The sequence below is a fragment of the Anguilla rostrata genome, chromosome 9, assembly GCF_018555375.3.
Source record: "Anguilla rostrata isolate EN2019 chromosome 9, ASM1855537v3, whole genome shotgun sequence".
Taxonomy (NCBI): domain Eukaryota; kingdom Metazoa; phylum Chordata; class Actinopteri; order Anguilliformes; family Anguillidae; genus Anguilla; species Anguilla rostrata.
In genome coordinates, this window is record NC_057941.1 from 37,288,495 (window position 1) to 37,311,075 (window position 22,581).

The window sequence follows — 22,581 nt, forward strand, 5'->3', positions numbered from 1 at the left end:
AAGCCCAAATCCGCAATAGCTGCGACCGCGCATGCATCCACAGGAGGACACTTTTGTGGACCAACTGACCAACAAACTAAAGAGCTGCTGGTCGCCTCTATGCCGCGGAGTTTGTAAGCTTAGCTGCCTTTGCCATCATGTGATTTGACATTGGAAGTTTGGTCGATAGCACATTGCTCAAGATGCCGTCTCATCTTTATATGTGCATGCATGAATATGTGCTTTCGTTTCTAAGTAAGTGAAAAATTACGGTCAGCATAATCATGCTGTGCCATGCTTTGCTAAAGCATCTGAAGTTTTCTGTGTTCTCGGGTGGGGGAGGGGTGAGCGTTGAATGTCCCATACAGATCAGTGGTCTTACCCTTACCCTTAGATTGACATGTGAATGTCCCACTTGAGAATGGTTCACTTATGCCACGTGTGAATGGTTGATAGTTGATATCTCTCCAGGGAGAAATAAAATGTTCTATTTGTCGGGCACATAATATCATTATGTTATGTTAGCCTACTCGCTTCAAAAATAATAAAAGTAATTTGCTTAGCCGTAATTCGTTATGCTACAAAGTATGCCTTGTATTACTTTTAGTTACGCAGCAATCTCTCGCTCTTGCTTATACTTTTTTTTCTACATTTTTATTCTTTTATTCTATTTAGTTTACTGTTTTTTTTAAAAGATTTTATTACTAGTTTACTCAACGGAATAACAGCATACACCACACGAACACATCACAAGACACTTCACATTTGAGAAATCATTTTTGATTGTAGGCTATGTAATAGTGACATTTATTGTTCTCTCAAGTAGCCTAAAGATTAATACTATGTTTTAAAAAAAATATGGAGTTATACATAATAGCAACTGCAAAGCCTAGCCTAACCGGACATCGTGTCACCACTCGCGTGCGACTCACTCCCAGGATGTGATGGATGTTTTTCCACAATGATCCCCCCCCCAAAAAAACCTTTACTCCCTGAAACGAATGTCCCCTCCTTCCTGGTCCCTCAAAAGCAAAATGTGTCACAACGTCACATTTTTACCTCACAGAAAATAGGACATGATACAGCTATAATTTTTTTGCATATTTTGAAAAGTTGCCAAATTACAGATGATTGTGAACGTAGGCTAATATATATATATATATATATCAACGAGCAAGGTATGCTTGATCAGCACTCACAGCAAGTCCACTGATAACAAGTGCACTAAATAAACGTAATCCGTCTGGGATAAATGCGTAGGAAATTTTCCGAGGGAACCGATGGCAGAAGAAACGTCCGAGTTCTACAAAAAGACGTCTTCACTGAAACACTATAAATAAACAAATTAACAGCCGAAACAAACTATGACTAACTATAAACTAACAAACTACGCTATGATTCAGATATATTTTTATCCTGCTGTATTGTAGTGGTTTCTTTATTTTAGATTGTTTTTGCAATAGTGTTACAGTTTGTAGTCCTAAAACCCGGAAGTAAGTTGGCATTGGGTTCTCTCGTCAGATTTCCAATGAATTTTTCCCGTGGGGATTTAGTTTTCTGCCGAAAGTAAGGTTTGTGGTGAACGTAAGCCTAAATGAGCTTCACGTTTGTTCTACGAGATAAAATACACCCATTAATAGCCTATGTCAACCGTAGATTTCTAAGCTGTCATGTGCGTTTGAAAAGTAGACTAAGTTTCTATATTGAAACTACAAGAGCGGTCACATTTTTGCAATAGCCACTCTTGTTTTACTAGCTCGCATGCACGCTGAGCGTCGAACGCTAAGCGTGAATGAGCGTCGAACCCCTAGAATTCGTTCAAACGAACGTGAACGTGAACGTGAAACTGTTTTAGGCATAAATTAACCATAGGCCTTATTTTCGGAAGAAAACGAAATCCCTATTGGAAAAATCCATTGGCGATCTGCCGAGGGAACCCATGGCGGAAGAAACGTCCGGGTTGGCCTACAAAAAGACGTATTCATTGTAACACTCTACGAATAAACAAATTAACTGCCGAAAGAAATAGCGCTTCAAATATATTTTTATCTTGTTATATTGTAGTCGTTTCTTTAGCTTAGATTTAGTTTTTTCAATATCCTACGCAGCATTGTTGTTGTACGTGAACGTGTCGCATGCAGCCATTGATACGAGCATGATAATGCATAAAATTGAAAAAAAACAAATTTGTTTTTTGCATTTGAAGACGGATCAATTTTATTTGAACCTATTTAGAAATTTCCAGTTGCATAATAACTGTAAAAATAAAATGTAGGGCTATGATTTCAGAACACAAGGGAAAGGCATAGGCATAAACAAATGATCACAAAACAAACGCAATAGCCTATAAAAATATTTTTTAAGATCACATATTTAAAACATTATATAATTTATTCTTCAAAATAAACATAAACAAATATTTCTAATAACAAAATAAATAAAACATTCGTACAAATAAAAATGCAACAGCGTGTCCACCGCGATTAAAAGTGAATCTTTGCGCCTCCTGGTGTGGTGAAGGAAAACTGACTCCTTAGTCTGAAGACGGCCGTAATTTAACAACACTGTTATAACACACACGGAAGTGAAATAAGGTGTTTTTAACATTTTCCAAACGTGACTTTGACATTCCTACTACGCTGGTACGTAAAGAACAAATATTTAGGAAAAGTCAGTGAATGCGGATGATGTAGCTTGCTAGTAACTAAATGAAAAAAAATCCTAAACTCCGAAATATCTCAGTTTGGGTCAAACTGACCCGTCACGGCGCTTCTAGTGTTAATCAATATTTGTGGATACATGCACTTCGTTCTCCGCACTTGAATTCATGGCAAATATTTGCAATGCGTAGATGGTAAAAAAAACTGAAGTGCAAGTTTTGTTTTTGCTGGTTATTCTGAAAGTTAATACGGTAGATAACAGACTGGTGTATCTTGTTTGTTAAGTGTAGACTACTTGGTGATTAAAACAGATTTTAATGGATAAATTGAATATGGATAAATATTCAATCCTAGCTTAACTGCTCACCAGCAACCTGCTCATTTTGCTCAAGCAATCAAAGTTGCCATTAATAATAGCCGGCATTGGTGGGGGCTGTTTATTCAGCTCTCTTTAAAATGTTGCATAGATGAAATTACATGTTAATGAAATTACCACGTCCGCTTCCAAACAATCAAGACAATCAACAATATTTTTCTTTCTGTGCCTGCTATATAAACGACTGTTCCCCCTGAGTTTTTTTTCTTCGTATTTTTGATTGGTTGAGCGAGTAACAGGCTAGAGGGAACACATGGACTGGAGCGTCATAGTTATTTGTAAAACTGCCAGTCAAAATTATTTATTTATTTACCAAAGGTGGGTGGACAGCATCCACCCACGTCCACCCCCAATTTAACCCCTGCCTGGAGGTATAATCTGGGTTATTATCTTGCTGTAGGATGAACCCCTGACCAACTAGGCATTGACCAGAGGGTAATGCATGGTGCTGAAAAATGCTGTGGTAGCCTTTTTGGTTCAGGGTGCCAGTCACTCTGTGCAAGTCGCCAACTCTGGATCCAGCAAAAGAGCCCCAGTCCATCACGCTTCCTCCTCCATGTTTGACAGTTGGTGTCACACACTGAGGAACCATCCTTTCACCTACTTGACAACAGTGTACAAAAACCAGATTGATTCCGGGTATAAAAGATAAGGGTTATGAGGAAAGGCTTGAGGTGCTTGGACTTCTCAAGTTTAGTAAAAGGAGACTTAGGGGAGATTTGATTGAGGCTTTTAAATTTATTAAAGGGATTAACAAAGTGAACTACAGGAAATTATTCAAGTTGAGTTTGGTTAGCAAAATGAGGGGGCATAAATGGAAACTGGCAAAGGGTAAATTTCACACAGACATTAGGAAATTCTTTTTCACACAGAGAGTGGTCAATGTGTGGAATAGCTTGCCTGGACATGTAGTGGAGGCAGAAACACTGGTATTCAAGGCCCGGCCTGATACAGTGTTAGATACTATCTAGCTTTTAGGTAAACTAAGCATCAAGTACAGTTAAGTGGTAGGAATAGACGAGCAGTGTTGGGCTGAATGGCCTGTTCTTGTCTTACGTTATGTTATTTCTGGTGAAGTTAGGTTTTCAACAAGCGTCATGATTTACAGATGCAATGGATTGGCTCTGACACCTTTAAATGCTAACAGGTCTCATTCAGGACACAATTTTAATATTTCAAGTTGTTTAATTCCATACTCAATAGCCAACCATCTCTAGAGTCATCATCTCCCAACTTCTCTAACAGACAACTGTTCCTAAAGATGAAGTGTTTTAAAAAGATTTTTTTAATTTTGCAAATGTTGGGGATGAGTTGCCACAAATGTAATGCAGTTACCATTTCATTTCGGCCATTTCAGGTTTGTACATGTGCAAGTCAGTCATAAAACCACCTGAAACCGCAAAGGAACTGATCACTGTGATCACCTTTGCTGGAACTATTTCCAAAACAAAAACAGTTTTTGAGCGAGGTAAGTAAAACTGTTAAGGAAGTAATTTTCAGGCAGGAGGCATTTTATTTGCAATAAATCAAATCATGCATCATTTAAAAAGGTATGTCCTTGAAAAGTTTGTATGGTTTTCAGCTTATATTCTAGCAGGAATTGGATGCTAGGTGACCAAAAATGTGATGTCCTTGTCTGTATAAAGTCTTTGAGTTGCTATAACTAACAACGTGCCTTTTGCTGTTACATGTGTCACGGTGTGGTGGAGAGTTAGGACCCAAATGCAGAGGGGGAAAAACTCAAACTCCAAAAAAAGGTAAGAACAAAAGACTTTACTTTGGAAAAAACGGAACAAAGGGAACAAAAGGCCTCGCAGGGCAACTCTTCAAAATAAAGGAAAACTTCAGATACATCGAACAAAGAAAATCCAAAAATCCATAAAGTACGTGGAAACAGAACAGGGTAGGAACAGGATCAGAAACACAACTGAACAAACTAACTAACAACGAGCAACAAACCAACAAGGATCCAGCACCTGAGTCCAGGAGACGGGAACTTAAATAGACAGACACTGACGAGACACAGGAGGGCACCATGAACAATCAGGCCACGGAAGGGGAAGGGAAAACAAGACAGCCAGAAAACAATGATTGGACAATTGGAAACAATCATACAATTAAACAGGGGGAGCAGGACACAGAACAGAAGTGCCGCCATCTGGCGGCCCAACAAGGAAAACACAGACAGGAACACAGAACTATGACAACATGTCTACAGAATACCATCTAAAGAGAAGATGAGAGGGTTAATACCCAGGGAGGTCATGGAGAGATTCAGATTTTGGCTTTAGATATGGAGATCAGGGACACTGGATAGTGTTGAAAGCCATCTACTGGACATACACATTTTTGGTGAGTCCTTAGGCATAAATGGTGTTTAATATTTATTAAATAAATTAATTTTATTCATCAACATGTTTGACTTTTTAAGTGTTAATATTAAATGTGTTCAGATAAATTTGCTTGCTGTACTGACATGGCCTCATCTTCTGGATGCTGTGATTAATTGAAAAGAAACAGCTATCTGATCACAGGCATTTATAATAAGCACACACCAGATGGGTCCGTATGGTCAGCTATTTTATTTGTAAAAGGGGGTTAAGAAACAAACAAAAGCAGCTTTCTTGATCTATTTGAAAGTTAGCACAACTCACTTCACAGTTATGAAGCTGGTTGTGTGTAAATGTTTACGCAGTCTGTTCTCATGAATAAAGCCCCATGCTTCATAATCTAAGAATGTGGCTGGTCTCACATTACCAATATAATTGTGTTTCCTTGATTGACATTAGTATATGGCCTTTTCATTTACTGTTAAAGTTATTCTACAACTCTCAAACAATCATACCTGCTAGGTAATATGACAGCAACATCAGACTGCATGTACCTTGGTTTTAACTGTATCCAACTCAATTAAGTTCTGAATGTAATTGAAACGATTAATGAGTACTGATATGTCAAAGGTGTTTGAAGTAAAATTTCATCTGAAGAAAAATATACAACATACAAAAATGCCAAGTTACTCACACATTCAAAGCACAGTCTATAAGTCATTAATTCAAACTAGCAAAATATAGGCCTGCCATTAAAAGTACTGATATGAAACTTGGGCCAAGTTACAAGAAACAATATTGGCTATCTTAGCTCGCACAAATTAAACAAGCTGTATTCCAAAGCAATGTTTCCTAAATTATGTAATGTAACTTGGCCCTGTGTTTTTTCATCTTAAGATCTGAAGAGAATGTGGTCATGTCACACTTTGTGTGACATCAAAGTATCAAATAGCAATAATTTCTAGTGGAAATAATTAGCAATTTGGCTGTGTTACACGTTTTTAAATGAATACAGTATTGTGGTGGGGTGGGCGTGGTTTGAGCGTCGGCTGCAGAGAGAGAGAGAGTGAGAGGGGCGGCTCTCGGATCCTTCGTTACAACTGTCAGGTGGAGGTAATCAGCGCCGATAATTATCAATTGTTTAATTGCGCTGATTGCCTCTGATTGTTTTCAACAGTGAGCCTGGTGTTCTTAAAAGCGGAGACCGGGAGTCTTCGGGGGCGAACGCCGGAGAGAAGTCCGAACGGCACAGAATTACCGAAAACAAAAAGGAAAAGATCTGTGTTACGTTGTAGCCAGGCGAAGCCGGTGGCTTAATAAAAGAGCACGCAGTGCTAAAACAAACATTGTCTCACGTGAGTCTGTTGGCGGGCAGGAGGGGTGGCACTCACTTGCGACAAGTATATATTTCAACAATTGTTTGCATCCAGTGTTTTGGGTGTATGAGAAGCACATAATTAATAAAAAGCATGATTATTATTATTAGTTGTAGTAGTAGTATTGTTGTTGTTAAGAAAATCATGTTCACAAAATATATATTTTTTTAATAATTTTATTTTGTAGAAGAAAATATACTATTGCACTTATTTGGCTAAACTTTATTTGACCCACAAACATACAGTATATTAATGGGACAAACATATTACTGGATAGGTTTGTAACATGTGGTGTTTGCAGGGTGGCTACACTAGCCTAGTTAAAAAGGAGTAAAAAGTAGAAAATCACTTTACAAAAATCAATAAGCCTGCAGTGAAGAAGTACATAAGCCTATGGCTTCCCCTTCGTGAATTTTTCTAAACAAATATATTGAACATTGTTATATAATTTTAATATCAACATTGCATAAAGAAATAAAGTTATAAACACTTACTACTGCCCATGAATGGTGAAACTGACCATCATTATCTTGTGCCGGTTCCCATACGACCAGCAATGTTACCTAGCAGATCGAATTGCAATGCAGATTTCCGTACTTAATTTCTGTACAAATGTTATGCACCCGTTCTGTTGACTAGTTAGCAAAGTAGTTGACATTAAACTTGGTCAAAATGCCGAAAGCAAAGCTGATGTGTGGGTGTATTTTACCCAGAAGGATTCAAACAATAGGACGTGCTTTTCCAAAAGTCAGGTAGAAGATAGACGACTGTTTCAAGAGTGTTGAAATATCAATATTTGATGAGTTTTCTAGTTATCTGCTGCAGCTCACCCTGATTACAACGGACCTCAAAGGGACACAGGTTGCTCATTGTTCATTATTGGGTGAACTGCCCCTTTAAGTCACATATACACTACTGGTCAAAAGTTTTAGAACACCTCAATTTTTCCAGTTTTTATTGAAATTTACACAGTTGTCTCAATGTACTCGGAAATTAAAGAATATAACAAATAAACAATTGGAGATTAAAAAAGAAATCATTTTTAACTCAGTAATGTACAGGTAAGTGGTGGTGAAGTGGAAAATTATACAAGAAATCAGAAATAATGTTGATTAATGAGTAGTGACTGTCATATATAGGATAATGATTAGCAAAATAAATGATTATGATTAAGCTGAAATATATACATTACTTATATTTTACACTGTTTAGTTAAATATGCATGTACTTACTATAGTTTACTGTAGGAGACCTGTGATTAGTTTTAGAAGTGTCTCAGTAACCTGTGACCCTGAACCATCTCTCAACGTGATATGATCCAGATGTTTACTTTACTATATAAAAGGGAGTTGTGATCTTTTGTCTCAGACTTCCAGGTTTCCACCTGGAACAATATACCAATATACCAGTGTGGTGTCTCTCATGAAATACAATTGGTTTTATTGGTTTTCACTGTTTTCCATTTTATTGTTTTCTATTGGGTTTTTGTTATAGTTTTTGAAAGGTTGATCATTTTTTTTTACTGATTGTTTTAATTTGTGATTGTTTTTATTGGTTGTTGTGGGTTTTTATATTCATTGCTTTTCTTATCTGTTGTGTGCTGCTATATCAAAAAAAAAAAAAAGTTACGACAAGCTAAGTTGGGATGAATGGCCTATTGTCATCATAACTTTTCTTATGCTCTCATGTACAACCTTTATTATAACATTTATGATAACCTCTTTATGATTAATTTTATTAATTGATGATTTTATGACAATTTATGTTTTCCTGTCTAATGAAATTTGACATAGTAATTTGATTATATTCATTTTTATCTTACCGATAGGTCTCTGAGTCTCACTCCAGATTAGTCTGCACCACTGGTTAACCTCCCAAAACTACATAATGTAGCCAACAAGAAAAGAACTGGGGAACGACAACATTGATTCTGTCTCTGTCTCTATCTACTGAACACAGATAATATTTCATCGTCAAAATATAAGTGTTACTGCTGAAAATATTTAGGTTAAATATGTTATTTTTGAAATTGAGTGTCTTTAGATAGGTTAGTGGTATTTTATAATGAGGATATTTCACACTGTAGCGTAAGCGTTCATTGATTTTCCAAGTAGTGTTTGTGTTTAATGCACCGGATGTGACCTCAACTGAAACATTGCCAAAATGTGGTGGAAGGTTGAATATTGTTTTAATGTTGTCCCATCCCCATACAAGAAAACACTGCATACCGTAGAGTAGAGAAAAACATACAAGAGTTAATGATATTTAGGTACTGTACCACATTGTGTGACAATGTTTTTGCATTATTTTTAAATCTGATATCAATGTTTCATCTGAAACCTTAATACAGGGCACATTTAGCCTATGTGCTTTATAATGGACAAAGAGTATTTTATTAATTTTTGGAGAGATTTTAGATGTTTCTGGACCGCTAGATATTTTAAACCACTGTACCACTGTAAGCTTGTAATTCCCACTTAAAAATGATAGAAAACTTGAGTCAAAACAGTTGATTTGCAGTGAAATACATAATTATGTTGTGATTTACACCAATGTATAATTTAGACACTGCTTAGTTTTGTTTCATAGATCTTTAGTAGTTCTGCATATCCACCCTAGGATTTTATGCACTTGTGATGGAGTTTTTGATCCAGGACACGTATAGTTTGACTTGTTTTATATATGGGATCTCTCAGTATTTCATTGCAAACTAAATTTTTTTTTGCTTTTTTGCCTAGACAATGTGTGGCACTTTATTTTTTCCTAAATTATGAATATAAACTAATCTAAGGTTTTCTAATCTAATCTTGCTTCATTTAAGCCATTGTTCAAGAATCTGTGATGCTCACATCTGGAGTTATAAAGCTTTAAATAGACTACCCCCTAAATGGGCAAGGATTGGGCAGATTTGGCATATGTGCGAAGGGGTTACAATCCTTTTTTTTCATGGACTAACATGGAGATACCTAGTCACTGTAATTTTTAAAAATTTTGTAAACAAATTTTTGTATTGAGGGGGCTGTATTGTTCCACCTAACCTATCTATACATCTGAAGCACATTCTCAGATGTTTACAGTGTTTGTTTTCATTTTACTTTCCTTGTGATTTCTGAGCTCACCAGTGATCTCTTTCCTCTTAATAATGTTACAACCATTAGCCTAAGGTTTGGCCTTTGTCTCCGACTGTTTTTTTTCTTATTTCCTATTTTTCAGCCTCATAATGGCTTCCATTGGCACAACTTCTGGTCCTCATGTTGACAAACATCAATAACAGACTCCAAAGGCAATCAAAAGGCTAGAATCAAAATTAGATAGTGATACTTATACATACCTACACTAAGGAAGCAATTGAACAAATCTGACTAATTTGTCCCAAGCGTTATGACGCCCTGAAATGGGGGGACTGCAAATAAGAAGTCCTGTAATTTTTACTTGGTGAAACCCAAATGTGTAAAAATGCCCTAAAATAAAAGCTGAGAAAGCTGAGAATGTGCTTTTAACACAGGTGAATTGTTTGATTACAAATCTAAAATTGTGGAGTAGAGAGCCAAATCAATAATGTATATATCTTTGTCCCCAACATTATGGCGCTCACTGTATATAAGAGCGTTCTCTGCTGGGGCGCACAGTTACACATTCATGCAATCAATGTCACCGAGACCCTCAGGGAATCCAAAGTTTGCCACGTTTTTCCCATTCTTGGCTGGCAGGTGTGTCATGGGGAATTGACTACGTTTGATGTAACTGCATGTATGTCTGAACTATTATATTACAAATATATAAATATTATCAATATAAATACAACATAACATGATGATGAGAACAGGCCATTCAGTACAACAATGCTCACCATTTTCCTACTAAATTAAACCTCTGATTACCTACAGGCTAGATAGTATCTTACACCGTAACAAACCTGGTTTTGAAAACCTGTTCTGGACTTTCTACCTCTGCTACATGGCTTGGCAGGCTATTCCACACATTGACTACTTTCTGAGTGAAAAAATGCTTCCTAATGTCTGTGTGGAATTTACATTTTGCTAATTTCCATTCATGTCCCCTGGTTCTACAAACAGAACTCAACCCAAAGAATCTCTTTGAATTTAAAATTCTCAAACAAACCCAAGTCTCATTTTACTATACTTGAAGAGATTCAGCATCTTAAGTTATTCCTCATAGCTTTTATCTCATAGCTTTCAAACTAGGAATCAATTTGGTAGCCCTTCTTTGAACATTTTCCAGAGCCTCTATATCTTTCTTGTAGTATGGTCCCCAGAACTACATATAATACTCCAAGTGTGGTCTAACAAAAGGATTGTACTGTATAAGATAAGTATAAATTCCTTTGATTTATACTCAATACTACTGGCATCTTGTTGGCCTTTTTACCTCTACAGCACAGTGCCTAGAACCTGAAAAGCTTTTATTAACCATTACTCCAAAGTCTTTTTCAAATGGAACATATTCCAATGTTGCATAACAATTCTGGATTTTGTTTAAATCTTTTTGGATTACTTTGGTAGATTCAAAACTATTGGCTGTGCCTCCCAGTTTGTATCATCTGCAAATTTAACTAATATATTTTCAATGTCCCTGTCAAGGTCATCGATATAAATGAGGAAGACTGATCCTTTTGGGCTTCTACTTCCCACAGTACCCTTGCTAGATAAGACCCTCCTAACTACTACTCTTTGTGCTCTGCCCTGTAGCCACTTCCGAGCCAGTTCCTCAAATACCTCCTGTAATTCCCACTGTCTTAATTTTACTAAGAATTCTCTCATGTGTTACTTTATCAAATGCATTTTGGAAATCTAAGTACATAATATCATAAGCCTTGTTATAGTCAAAGCACTTGTTAGCTTCATCAAACAAAACCAAAAGGTTTGTCAGGCATGACCTTCCCTTGCAAAAACCATGCTGGTTATGTTGTTATTTTCAAGAAACAATTCTAACTTGTCTTTAATGACAGATTCCAGTATGTTAAGTGTAATGCAAGATAAACTGACAGGCCTGTAGTTCAATACAGTCACAGTCCCTTTCCCTGATATATTGGTTTTATATTACCTTGCTCACATCTTGTTAAAATTGGCTCATCTAAAATTAAAGAAATGACTGGCCTTAGAGGAGGCCCTGTTAATTTGCCAAAATATATCAAAGCTAAATTGCAGAATGATCAGTTGTGCTAAGTAACCCGATTACCTATTTCTGTTACAAATTCTGTCAAGATAATTACACAACACCAGATCCAGAACTGATTTGCCTCTCGTAGGCTGACTGTACCAAAAAAAGGTCACTTATAAAATCTAATAATTCTTCCTCACTTTTTCCTTATCCTTTCATCAATTCCCAATTAATAACAGGCTAATTAAAGTCACCTTCCTGACAAGCCTTTCAAGGTTTTTGTTTCAAAAGAGCACTGAATTCACACTACTGTCAGAAGCAGGCGGATGGTAACACATGCCTACTGTAAGGCCCTTTTCATGTTCCGGTATTAGCTTAATCCAAATATCCTCACTAAGCATGAGTTTGTCAATTTCAGTAATTTCCTGTTCATTAAGATTTTATTTTACATAGAGAGCTACACCCCACTTCTCATACTGGATCTATCCTTCCTAATGAGTTTGTATCCCTCTATATTATATTCATCCCCGTCCTCCTCCCCAAGCCATGTCTCTGCAATCCCAACTATGTCATAGGGGGGCTATTCATAGCAGCCTCAAGTTCCAAAAACGTATTTTTTATACATCCAGCATTTAAACAAATACATTTCAGGTTATTATTCTACGTATCCTCTGGGGATTTTCGGTCCTGTCGCAGAAATGCGGATCCAAAAATGCGCCTGAGAGACAACAAACGCCATTGCTTGGCAACAATTCTAAAGGATGCCTGTTGTGAGGACACCCCGGGAGTGCCGCGAAGCAGCGATATTAGAAAGATGCCGGACTATATATGGATAATGTGCATCTTTTTAAATTAGTCTTGGTCTACAGCTCAGAGTTGTCTACTGCCTACAATCCACACTGTCTGGAACTTGTTAACAACCTGTTCTATAACATGTTAAGTTACTTATAGAAGCCTTCGTGTTACTTTTAGTTATAGAAAGTGCATATTGTAGTGATAGAAACAATGGTAATCGCCGTCAAACTCAAATCATCTGTAAGGAACTGGAGGGTGGACTTTTAGACCAGAAGACCATCTTGCGTGGGAGTTACATCTGCCTGCCCGGGGAGATCCTGCAACCTGTGCTAATCCTGTATATATGCATAGAACTCCTTTAGGACAAATAGATCTAACTCCCTGCTTTGCTGTATAATAACTGGGTCTTCTTTCGGGTTGTGGTAAATACTAAGTCAGTGTTGCGTCCAGTAGTGTGCACCTGGTTATTAAAACAGAGGTAAATTATGGGTCATAACGGAAAGCACAATACAATCCTGTAACAAACTTTTCCAAACACTGCCAAACTCCTTGTTTTGATGTAATCTTTTCTCTGGAGACATTTTGTCACATCTGCTTGTCTGAATTTACAATATAGCAGTCTGGTGTTTCTTTTGACACACTTTTATGAAGTACAACTTTTATGACAGCCTTTGATTAAATTTAATGACTGATGAATTGATGACAATTTAAGACTTTAAGACAATTTAAGACATGACAGATGATAATTTAATATTTTTGATTCAACTAATTTTAATCTTACCAAGAAGTCTCTGAGTCTAAATCTCACTTTTGGCTCCTAGATTAGATACACCAGTGTTCACTCATGACAAAGGGACGCACTGTCACAACTGATGTGTTGTCGCAAACACTCTGAGTATGTTACAAAGTATTTACATTTATTTAAGTTATGAACTTGCTATTTGGGGGTTCAGGCCTGGGGTTTGCTCCGTTTGCTCTTTTTGCGCTGTTGCCTTGCTACTCTGTAAAGTGTATTTGTGACAGTTCTCTGAAAAATGTGCGATACAAATAAAATAGAATTTATTTGAATTAAAATGTGACTAAAATACTTGGTTCTTTTGTTGACTGTAATTAGTGTGGTTGCCTTAGGCAATCACACTACTGTTATCTGACATATTATTATTTTTCTTTCTTTCCACCCATTTTTTGGACCGCTACTCCTCCCAGAGTTTTCGCACCACATACACGTGCAATATGTCAAATCGAGCGGCTTCATCGGGAATGTTGTGCTATTACTTTGTGGAAAGATTAGTTGCACGGTTTTTGAAAAATTTGAATTTTTGTGGGCAATTTTTCCCCATAGGGAATGAATGGCAGAATGTTCAGCCTTGTGATGTCACAATGCTCTGTCTGTTCACCTTTGTGATGTCACAATGCTCTGTCTTCTAGCAGCAGTACTCTTGTCTCTCTCTAGGTTTGAACATTCTGCCATTCATCTCTATGGGGAAAAATTGCACACAAATTGCCTCATTGGACATGGTAGAGAGTCCTTTGTCCATTGGTGTAGATCAGCCTCGCCCCCCTTCCTGATTGGCCGATGTTTGATATTTCATAACTTTTGAACCGTTTGTCATAGAGAACTATGGGTCGCGACATTGGACTCAGTAAAGAGTCAACCGCCTAGAACTCCATAGCAACCCCCTAGCAACCACCTAGAACACCCTAGCAACCGTCTAGAACTCCATAGCAACCGCCTAACAACACACTAGCAACCACCTGGAACACCATAGCAAATGCCTAGCAACACCCTAGCAACCGGCTATAACTCCATAGCAACCACCTAGCAACACCATAGCAACCACCTAGAACACCATAGCAACCACCTAGCAACACCCTAGCAACCACCTGGAACACCATAGCAACCACCTAGCAACACCCTAGCAACAACCTGGAACACCATAACAACTGCCTAGCAACACCCTAGCAACCGCCTATAACTCCATAGAAACCACTAGCAACATCCTAGCAACCACCCAGAATACCCTAGCAACACCCTAGCAACCGCCTATAACTCCATAGCAAATGCCTAGCAACACCCTAGCAACCGGCTATAACTCCATAGCAACCACCTAGCAACACCATAGCAACCACATAGAACTCCATAGCAACCACCTAGCAACACCCTAGCAACAACCTGGAACACCATAACAACTGCTTAGCAACACCCTAGCAACCGCCTATAACTCCATAGCAGCCACCTAGCAACATCCTAGCAACCACCTAGAATACCCTAGCAACACCCTAGCAACCGCCTACAACTCCATAGCAAATGCCTAGGAACACCCTAGCAACCGGCTATAACTCCATAGCAACCACCTAGCAACACCATAGTAACCACGTAGAACTACATAGCATCCACCTAGCAATACCCTAGCGACCACCTGGAACACCATAGCAACCACCTAACAACACCCTAGCAACCACCTGGAACACCATAGCAACCACCTAGCAACAGTCTAGCAACCACCTGGAACACCATAACAACTGCCTAGCAACACCCTAGCAACCGCCTATAACTCCATAGCAACCACCTAGCAACATCTTAGCAACCACCTAGAATACCCTAGCAACTCCATAGCAAATGCCTAGCAACACCATAGCAACCGGCTATAACTCCATAGCAACCACCTAGCAACACCATAGTAACCATCTAGAACTCCATAGCATCCACCTAGCAACACCCTAGCAACCACCTAGAATACCCTTTCAACCACCTAGCAACACCCTAGCAACCACCTGGAACACCATAACAACTGCCTATCAACACCCTAGCAACCGCCTATAACTCCATAGCAACCACCTAGCAACATCCTAGCAACCACTTAGAATACCGTAACAACCACCTGAAACTCCATAGCAACCGCCTAGCACCACCCTAGCAACCGCCTAGAATTCCATGAAACCACCTAGAACTCCATATAACCACCTAGCAACACCCTAGCAACTGCCTCAAACATCATAGCAACTACCTACCACTGTTCACTCTGTTCAGCAGAAAGTCGACTTTGCATTGGCGGAAACCACACTTCACAATTTCTGCAGGAATTGTCTAGTTGAAATTATTTTTTGTCATTTCTGTTTGGACTAAAATGAATTAAGAAGGCATGACTAAAATGTGAAAAAAATAAAATGCATTTTGGTTAAAAGAGTAAGGCCATGACTAAAACTGGCCGGTGCAGTTTTTGGGGGTGCAGGCCTGGTTTTTGCACAGTTCCACTGTAAACTGTCTGGGTGTAAAAATACGAATAAATTTGGATAGAACTGGACCGGTGCATACTGAAACAGTTTTGCATCGTAGTAGATTATTATGAATTATCACATGAAGTGGGTATGGATTTGAAACTTTGCAAGATATTAAAAACTGCAACTGAACTGTCACAACTACAGGTGATTGGTGCTCAAATTAAGCCCACAGCATTTACTGAGATCTATTTAATAGCCCATCCCACTACATAATCATTTAATTAAAAGTTGCTTTAATATTTCATACCTGGGCAACATTAATCACAGCTTGCCCAATTAAATTGAGCCACTGGTCATAATTTGTGGTTGTTTTACATTTGGTAAATTAGCGAACATACTTCCATACCCGAAAACAATAAAAAGTAATGATCAGTCCCTAATCCCTATTTAGCAGTGAAATTGTGCACGGTGGTGCAGTGGGTATTATCGCAACAAGGTCCTGGGTTTGAATCCCGGCCTGGGCCTTTCTGTGTAGAGTTTGCATGTTCTCCCCATGTCTGCATGGGTTTTCTCCAGGTACTCTGGTTTCCTCCCACAGTCCAAAGACATGCAGGTTAGGGCTGTCAAAAAATATTCGAAGTTTGAAAACTATTCAAAAATCTTTCTTTTTTTAAAGTTCGAACCTAATTTTGAGCATTCGTATATTAGTTTTGGATCCCGCGTATTTAACATGCAGGCTTTAGTTTCATGCGGCGAATCATGTTCATGCATGCAAAGTTAAATTCCTGTGCTAACGTTACTTCCTCTGTCAACAAAAAATGTTCTGCCCTGGACCCAGAGCAAGTGGATCGTCTGGTTTTCCTTGCCAATAACCTCTGGTGATACTTTCAGCTCCATGGACACCTAACGTTACTGGTCAGCTAGCCTCGCGAGCCAGTCTCTTTTTTCACTTTGTTCAACAGATCTGGTTAGCTAACAATTTAGGCTAAATAATGTTCCCATGGCAGGCTATGTTTCCTTTCTTTTCTCAAGATTTTGATAAAATTGGATGATGAAAGAAGTTAAACAAACTAAACAGAGTAAGTACTTTATGTTGTTTTAGACTACAGGTATTAGCCGTTCTAATAGTTTTTGTGTTAAGAAATAAACAGGGATTTCAATTCAAAGTCAAAGTCTAAGTGTTTTTATTTGTCAAGTGCACAGTATAACACAAGGTCATTCTGAGCAAAGAAATTCTTATGACATGGCAGGCAGCAACTACGTAGAAGCAAAACAGCAAAAATATCAAAAAATATCAAAAATATACATAATATTAAACATTAGCAGCAGTACCAGCCTGTACAGATGGGGGATATGGATAATGAGAATAGGAGTATTAAATATTTAAATATTAAACATATAAAGTGCAGGAGTGCTGATGAATATGTGCATAAGATTGTGATAATGTACATTGAATGTACATAGGAAGTGAAGGAGCACACATAGGAGGTCATGTGATCAATGTTGAGATTAATGATATTAACCCTGAGATTAATGTTGCTGGTTGAGAAGCCTAATGGCCTGGGGGAAAAAACTGTTTGTGAGTCTGGTCGTCCGTGCCCGGATGCTCCGGTAGCGTCTACCAGACAGCTGCAGCGGGAATAGACCATAACCTGGGTGGCTGTAGTCTTTTATGATTTTCTGTGATTTCCTATCATTTAAATCATTTTATCATTTCCCTATGATTAATAAATGCCGATTTGTGGCAAATTACATCCACGAGAAAGTGCTTTATTCATTTGCATATTAGGCTATAGAAACTGAATGGGGCTCATTTATAAAATGAACTTCAAGTGAAGCGTCAAGTGAAGACCTGACGTAGAGCCACGACCGTTTCCACGGTCAAATTGAGTCATGTTGAAATTATATAAATCACTACTTTGACGTGATTTTCTACACACGCGCCACACAGTTGATCTAAAATACGTTTTATAAATGAGGCCCCAGATGTAGTAACCTAGTATTAAAGTTCACCAATGTCCTCTTTTCTACTGCCCACTTGTGGAAAATAACACGTAGGCCAGTTTAGAGGGAGCGTCACGTGCATATTGTGCCCGACAATAAGCAGCTTATTTTTGTGAATTATAGGCATATGATATTCAAATATATTGGAACTCGAACTAATTACAAAAGCTAATATTCAAACTCAATTTCATGGCACTTTTGACAGCCTTAATGCAGGTAGGCTAATTTTGTCTATAGGTATGAGTGTGTGAGCGAATGGTTTGTGTGCCCTGTGATAGACTGGTGACCTGTTTCTGCCTCTCACCCAATGCATGCTGGGATCGCTACAGCAGCAGCCCCCCCCCCCCGCCCCCCCCCCCCCCCGCAACCCTGACCAGGAATAAGCGGGTATATACAATGATAGATTGATGGATTTTTGGGACAGAGTGGCTACTGGTCACTTATGACCCTGACATCTTCACACCTGGCAAATACACCTGAGAAATACGCTAAGTCGGTTTGGCACATGGGATTCTGAAACACTAATAATTAAATACACTAGTAACCACTGTGAGATATGTAGTACATAGATTATGGCCTTAGAGAGGGAAACTATGAATTTGATACAATATTATATTGTTTCTAAGAATGTGGCCTGGCCTCCACATCACAAGCATCAAAGAAAATTTGATTGGGGCCATTTAAAATCCACTGACCCTAATCTTGGCAGGGCCTTACCTTCTCAACTCCTCAGATGAGAAAAACCAGAAGACACAGGACACCATATCGGGGGTCGGAGACCCTGCATGGCTACATGCCTAACATTTCCCTTTCCCATTTCCTCTTTAAGCTTGAATGCAATCTTTAGGTAGGCCAGTCTTTGTCATAAATGAGTCTGACCCCCCCTTCCCTTCTCTCCTACACCTTAACTCGGCATCACCCAAACAGGGCAAACATGGCCACAAGAAAAAGTTGTGTTGTGTTGGTTTCAGAGCCTTGAAGAAGAGTGTATCTCTTTTTATTTTGGTGGTGGTTCCTTGGTTGTGAGTGTTTTTAGTGGGTTTTCTTTTCCTCCTGTGCTGTTTAAACTGGGAGTGAGTAACATTTTGGCAAGCTCTGGCTTATCCGTCTCTCTTTCTCTCTCTCTCTCTCTCTCTCGGTATAACTAAATCAATTGTTTAATGTTTTGTTGTATGTCTACTATTTTGCAATTTAGAAGTAGTGAGTCTGCATTCAGTAAAGAATGTAAAGATTTCAATCCATTAATCTAATTGATTGCTTTGTATTAAATTCAATTATTTAATCTTAAAACCTAATATAGAGCTTGTTTTGACTTATTGGTTGATTCCACCAATTTTCTGTAGACTGCCCTATCAATGAATTTGGCGATTTAATTTATAATTCTCATTTTCAATAATAATTATTAAATTAAATCACATAAAATATATTTTACATGTAGGTTAAGTAAGGGGTTCAAGCCAATTTGCCCTTTCATTTCAGCAGCAGCTCTGAATATGTTTTTCATTGTGTAGCATGTGTGTGTGTGCTGTTGTTCCAGAATTAATTCAAAAGTATTGTCGTGTCTTTACTCTTCGCTAGTGGCTAGCCTTATCCCACGTTGGCTACAGTAGTTAGCTTTCTTACTAGCTGGATTCTCAGTCCCATGTATTAATGAGGAATAAAACTACCCACAGTCTCCGGAGGCACTCACAATGACACGACAAGAGTCCAGTGATTAAGTTGAGTTGTTTACTGGTGAAAATTGGAATACAATGCTGCTTCTGCCTAGCTGCAGTGAGGGTAAGTAATCACCTCGTCAGGGGCCATACAGCGGGTACAAAAACAGCAATAGATCTGACAATCACTTCCGTGTACACACACTACACACTGCATACCGGTCGAATCCTATTGGTCAGACATAAGATCCATTAAACAACAATGACAATGAAATGAGCTGAACTGCTAGAAGCTACACTGAATAAAGACTTACATTACAGTATGTTGGTGATTTTTAAAAAAGGGTCATTGTTGTTGAGGTCATTGATGTTGTCCATTCAATTTTCAACATGCGGCTATTAAAAATATAGCTTGTGGTCCTGTTGCAACCAACGAGCTAACTGGACACAGAGACATAGCTCTCAATAAGTAGCAAATCATACAAATGAACAAAACACCAAATCAAGTGAGATGTGAGTGAAATGCTTTTGAGATGCATGGAACGGGGCTGATATGGAGTATGTGCAGTAAGTGTTCAGAGTGTTCAGTCAGTGATCTGAGCAAGCGAGAGTGTGTGGTGACCAGAAGACTTACCAATGATCAGCAGGGTGAGGCCATTACAGAGGACCCCCACGTAGGTCAGCAGGTACATGAGCACTACAAACTGAGAAGACAACACCAAATCATTTCCACATTCAAAAGTAATTCCTGCAGATTAATGACTGACACTTTTAAAATTCTAACCCCCAATGGCAACTTAATTTAGACATGAGTCTCTAATAATAATCCATTTAAACAGACTGAGTGGAGGTGGGGGCATCTGCACAATAAAAATCATCAAAAACACTTTGCACTATCAAAATCATCCTTTTTAACAGTTATATTATTAAAAAGAAACAAAAAAAATGTGGCTTCTAGCGCCTTTTGTGCAGTTGAACATGCTGACCCAGTTCCAGCCATAGCTCAAATAACAGTCCTAACAGTTCCTGATGGGGAACAAAAATATACTAGTGACAAAATTTTTAACCACTTCGTGCAGTGCCCCTAGTGGTTGGCACGCCAGCGTGCCTAGATTTCTGAATTCAGACATTTGGTGCTCCTGCAACCAAATTAGTGTTCTAGCTTTATTAGTAGATGATGCAGGACAACTATGCAGAACACACATTTCTGAGTGCCACCACTGCCGCACTGGCAATCTCATCTGTAACTACACCCCCATGCATGACACACTGGACAATAGTGTCTATCTGGGCATACATGAAAACGATCCACTAAAAATTCGTATTTCGTCATAGCAACAAGATAAAGCCAACAATAGCCAAAGGTATGCAAGTACAGCTGTGAAAAATGCTGCTCACTGAACACTAAACAAGAGGATTTTTTCTAAAATGATACCATGTCATACTATCAATATCTCCAAAATATGGAATAAATACACAACCTTACCATTGGTTTTACACGTAGAGATATCCCTTTTGAGACTGACTGGTCATATATTGTCTTGGACAATCCGTTTGTGAAACAAACATTACATTACATTTATTTAGCAGACGCTTTTATTCAAAGCGACGTACAAAAGTGCATATCATGGCCATTGGAAAACTACAAAACACAGGTTCAATAAGGTACAATACTAATTTTTTACAGCTATTACTGGCCAAGAACATAGTTCAGTTCACGCAGTGAACAATATTCTGACCTAACTTATGCCAAGCCAAACTAGGGAGAAGAACAAGCTACAATATTAGGACAAGTACAAATTACAAAAAGTGCTGGAATGGGGGTACATGTAACATGAGTGTCATGAAAGGGGGGATTTAAAGTGAAATGATTCAGAGTGGTGGCAGTTAGTCCAGGTATAATAATAATAATAATAATAATAATAATAATAGCTTTATTTGTATAGCACTTTTCAATACAGGTAACAAAGTGCTTCACAATAGTCAATACAAAACACAGAAACAAATAAAAATAATAAAATAACATTAAAAATAAATAAAATAAATAAATAAAAAATAAATAAATAAATCTCGCAATAAACGCTTTATCATAACAAATATGTCTTAAGACGTGAAATAAAATGGGGAACTGACTCTGCAAGCCTGATATTTTCTGGCAGAATGTTCCAAAGTCTAGGGGCTCTGACAGCAAAGGCCCTGTCGCCTTTGCTTTTCAGCCTTGACTTTGGAATGGCTAGTAACGCCTTACCCGAGGATCTCAGTCTGCGTCCTGGCTCATAGGGGGATTAAAGATCAGAAATATAGGGAGGGGCCATCCCATGCCTGGCCTTAAAAGTAATTAAAAGAATTTTAAAATCAATAAAGATAAACTGGCAGCCAATGCAAGAATGCTAAGACAGGGGTAATATGATCACATTTTTGGTTTGAGTTAAGAGCCGAGTTGCAGCATTTTGAACTAACTGTAGGCGGTGGATTGATTTCTGACTAAGACTGGTATACAGGGAGTTACAATAGTCGAGGTGGGAGAAAATAAAAGCATGGATGAGTTTCTCCAGATATGGGGCAGAGATGAAGGACCTAACCTTGGCTATATTTCTCAAATGATAAAAACATGACTGAACTATTTCTTTTACATGGGGTTTGAAACACAAGTCCTGATCAAAAATTACACCAATATTTCTGGCTGAGGATTTAGGATAGATTGCTAGTTCTCCTAGGTTTACCAAGATTTGATTTCTGTTTGCGGGGGAACCAAGTACAATGACATCAGTTTTTGTATGGTTTAGCTGGAGAAAGTTGTCTGACATCCAATATTTTATTTCAGCAAGGCACTTGTGAAGGGTTGCAATATTAGACTGGTCACCGGGTCTGATTGGAATATAGAGCTGTGTGTCATCGGCGTTACAGTGAAACTGGACGTTATATTTGCGGATGATGACACCAAGAGGGAGCATATAAATAGAGAATAAAATGGGACCCAGGACTGAACCCTGTGGAACACCATCAAATATGTCCATGGGGGGAGAAACTGAGCCAGCCACAGTCACAGAGAAGCATCTATTA

The 22,581-nt window shown here is 38.3% G+C and overlaps 1 protein-coding gene across 5 annotated transcripts in view; it reads right to left on the bottom strand.

The window, feature by feature from the left end:
* The window catches only part of rtn2b (reticulon 2b), a 138,454-nt gene that overhangs the window by 69,389 nt on the left and 46,484 nt on the right, over window positions 1-22,581 (bottom strand). For 4 of the 5 annotated variants that reach the window (XM_064352051.1, XM_064352052.1, XM_064352050.1 and 1 more), the window contains exon 4: window positions 20,153-20,222. In XM_064352051.1, the coding sequence (XP_064208121.1) occupies window positions 20,153-20,222 (70 nt within the window). Of the gene's footprint in view, window positions 1-4,743; window positions 6,558-20,152; window positions 20,223-22,581 lie in introns of those variants that run through there. The other variant, XM_064352053.1, reaches the window with a different exon arrangement.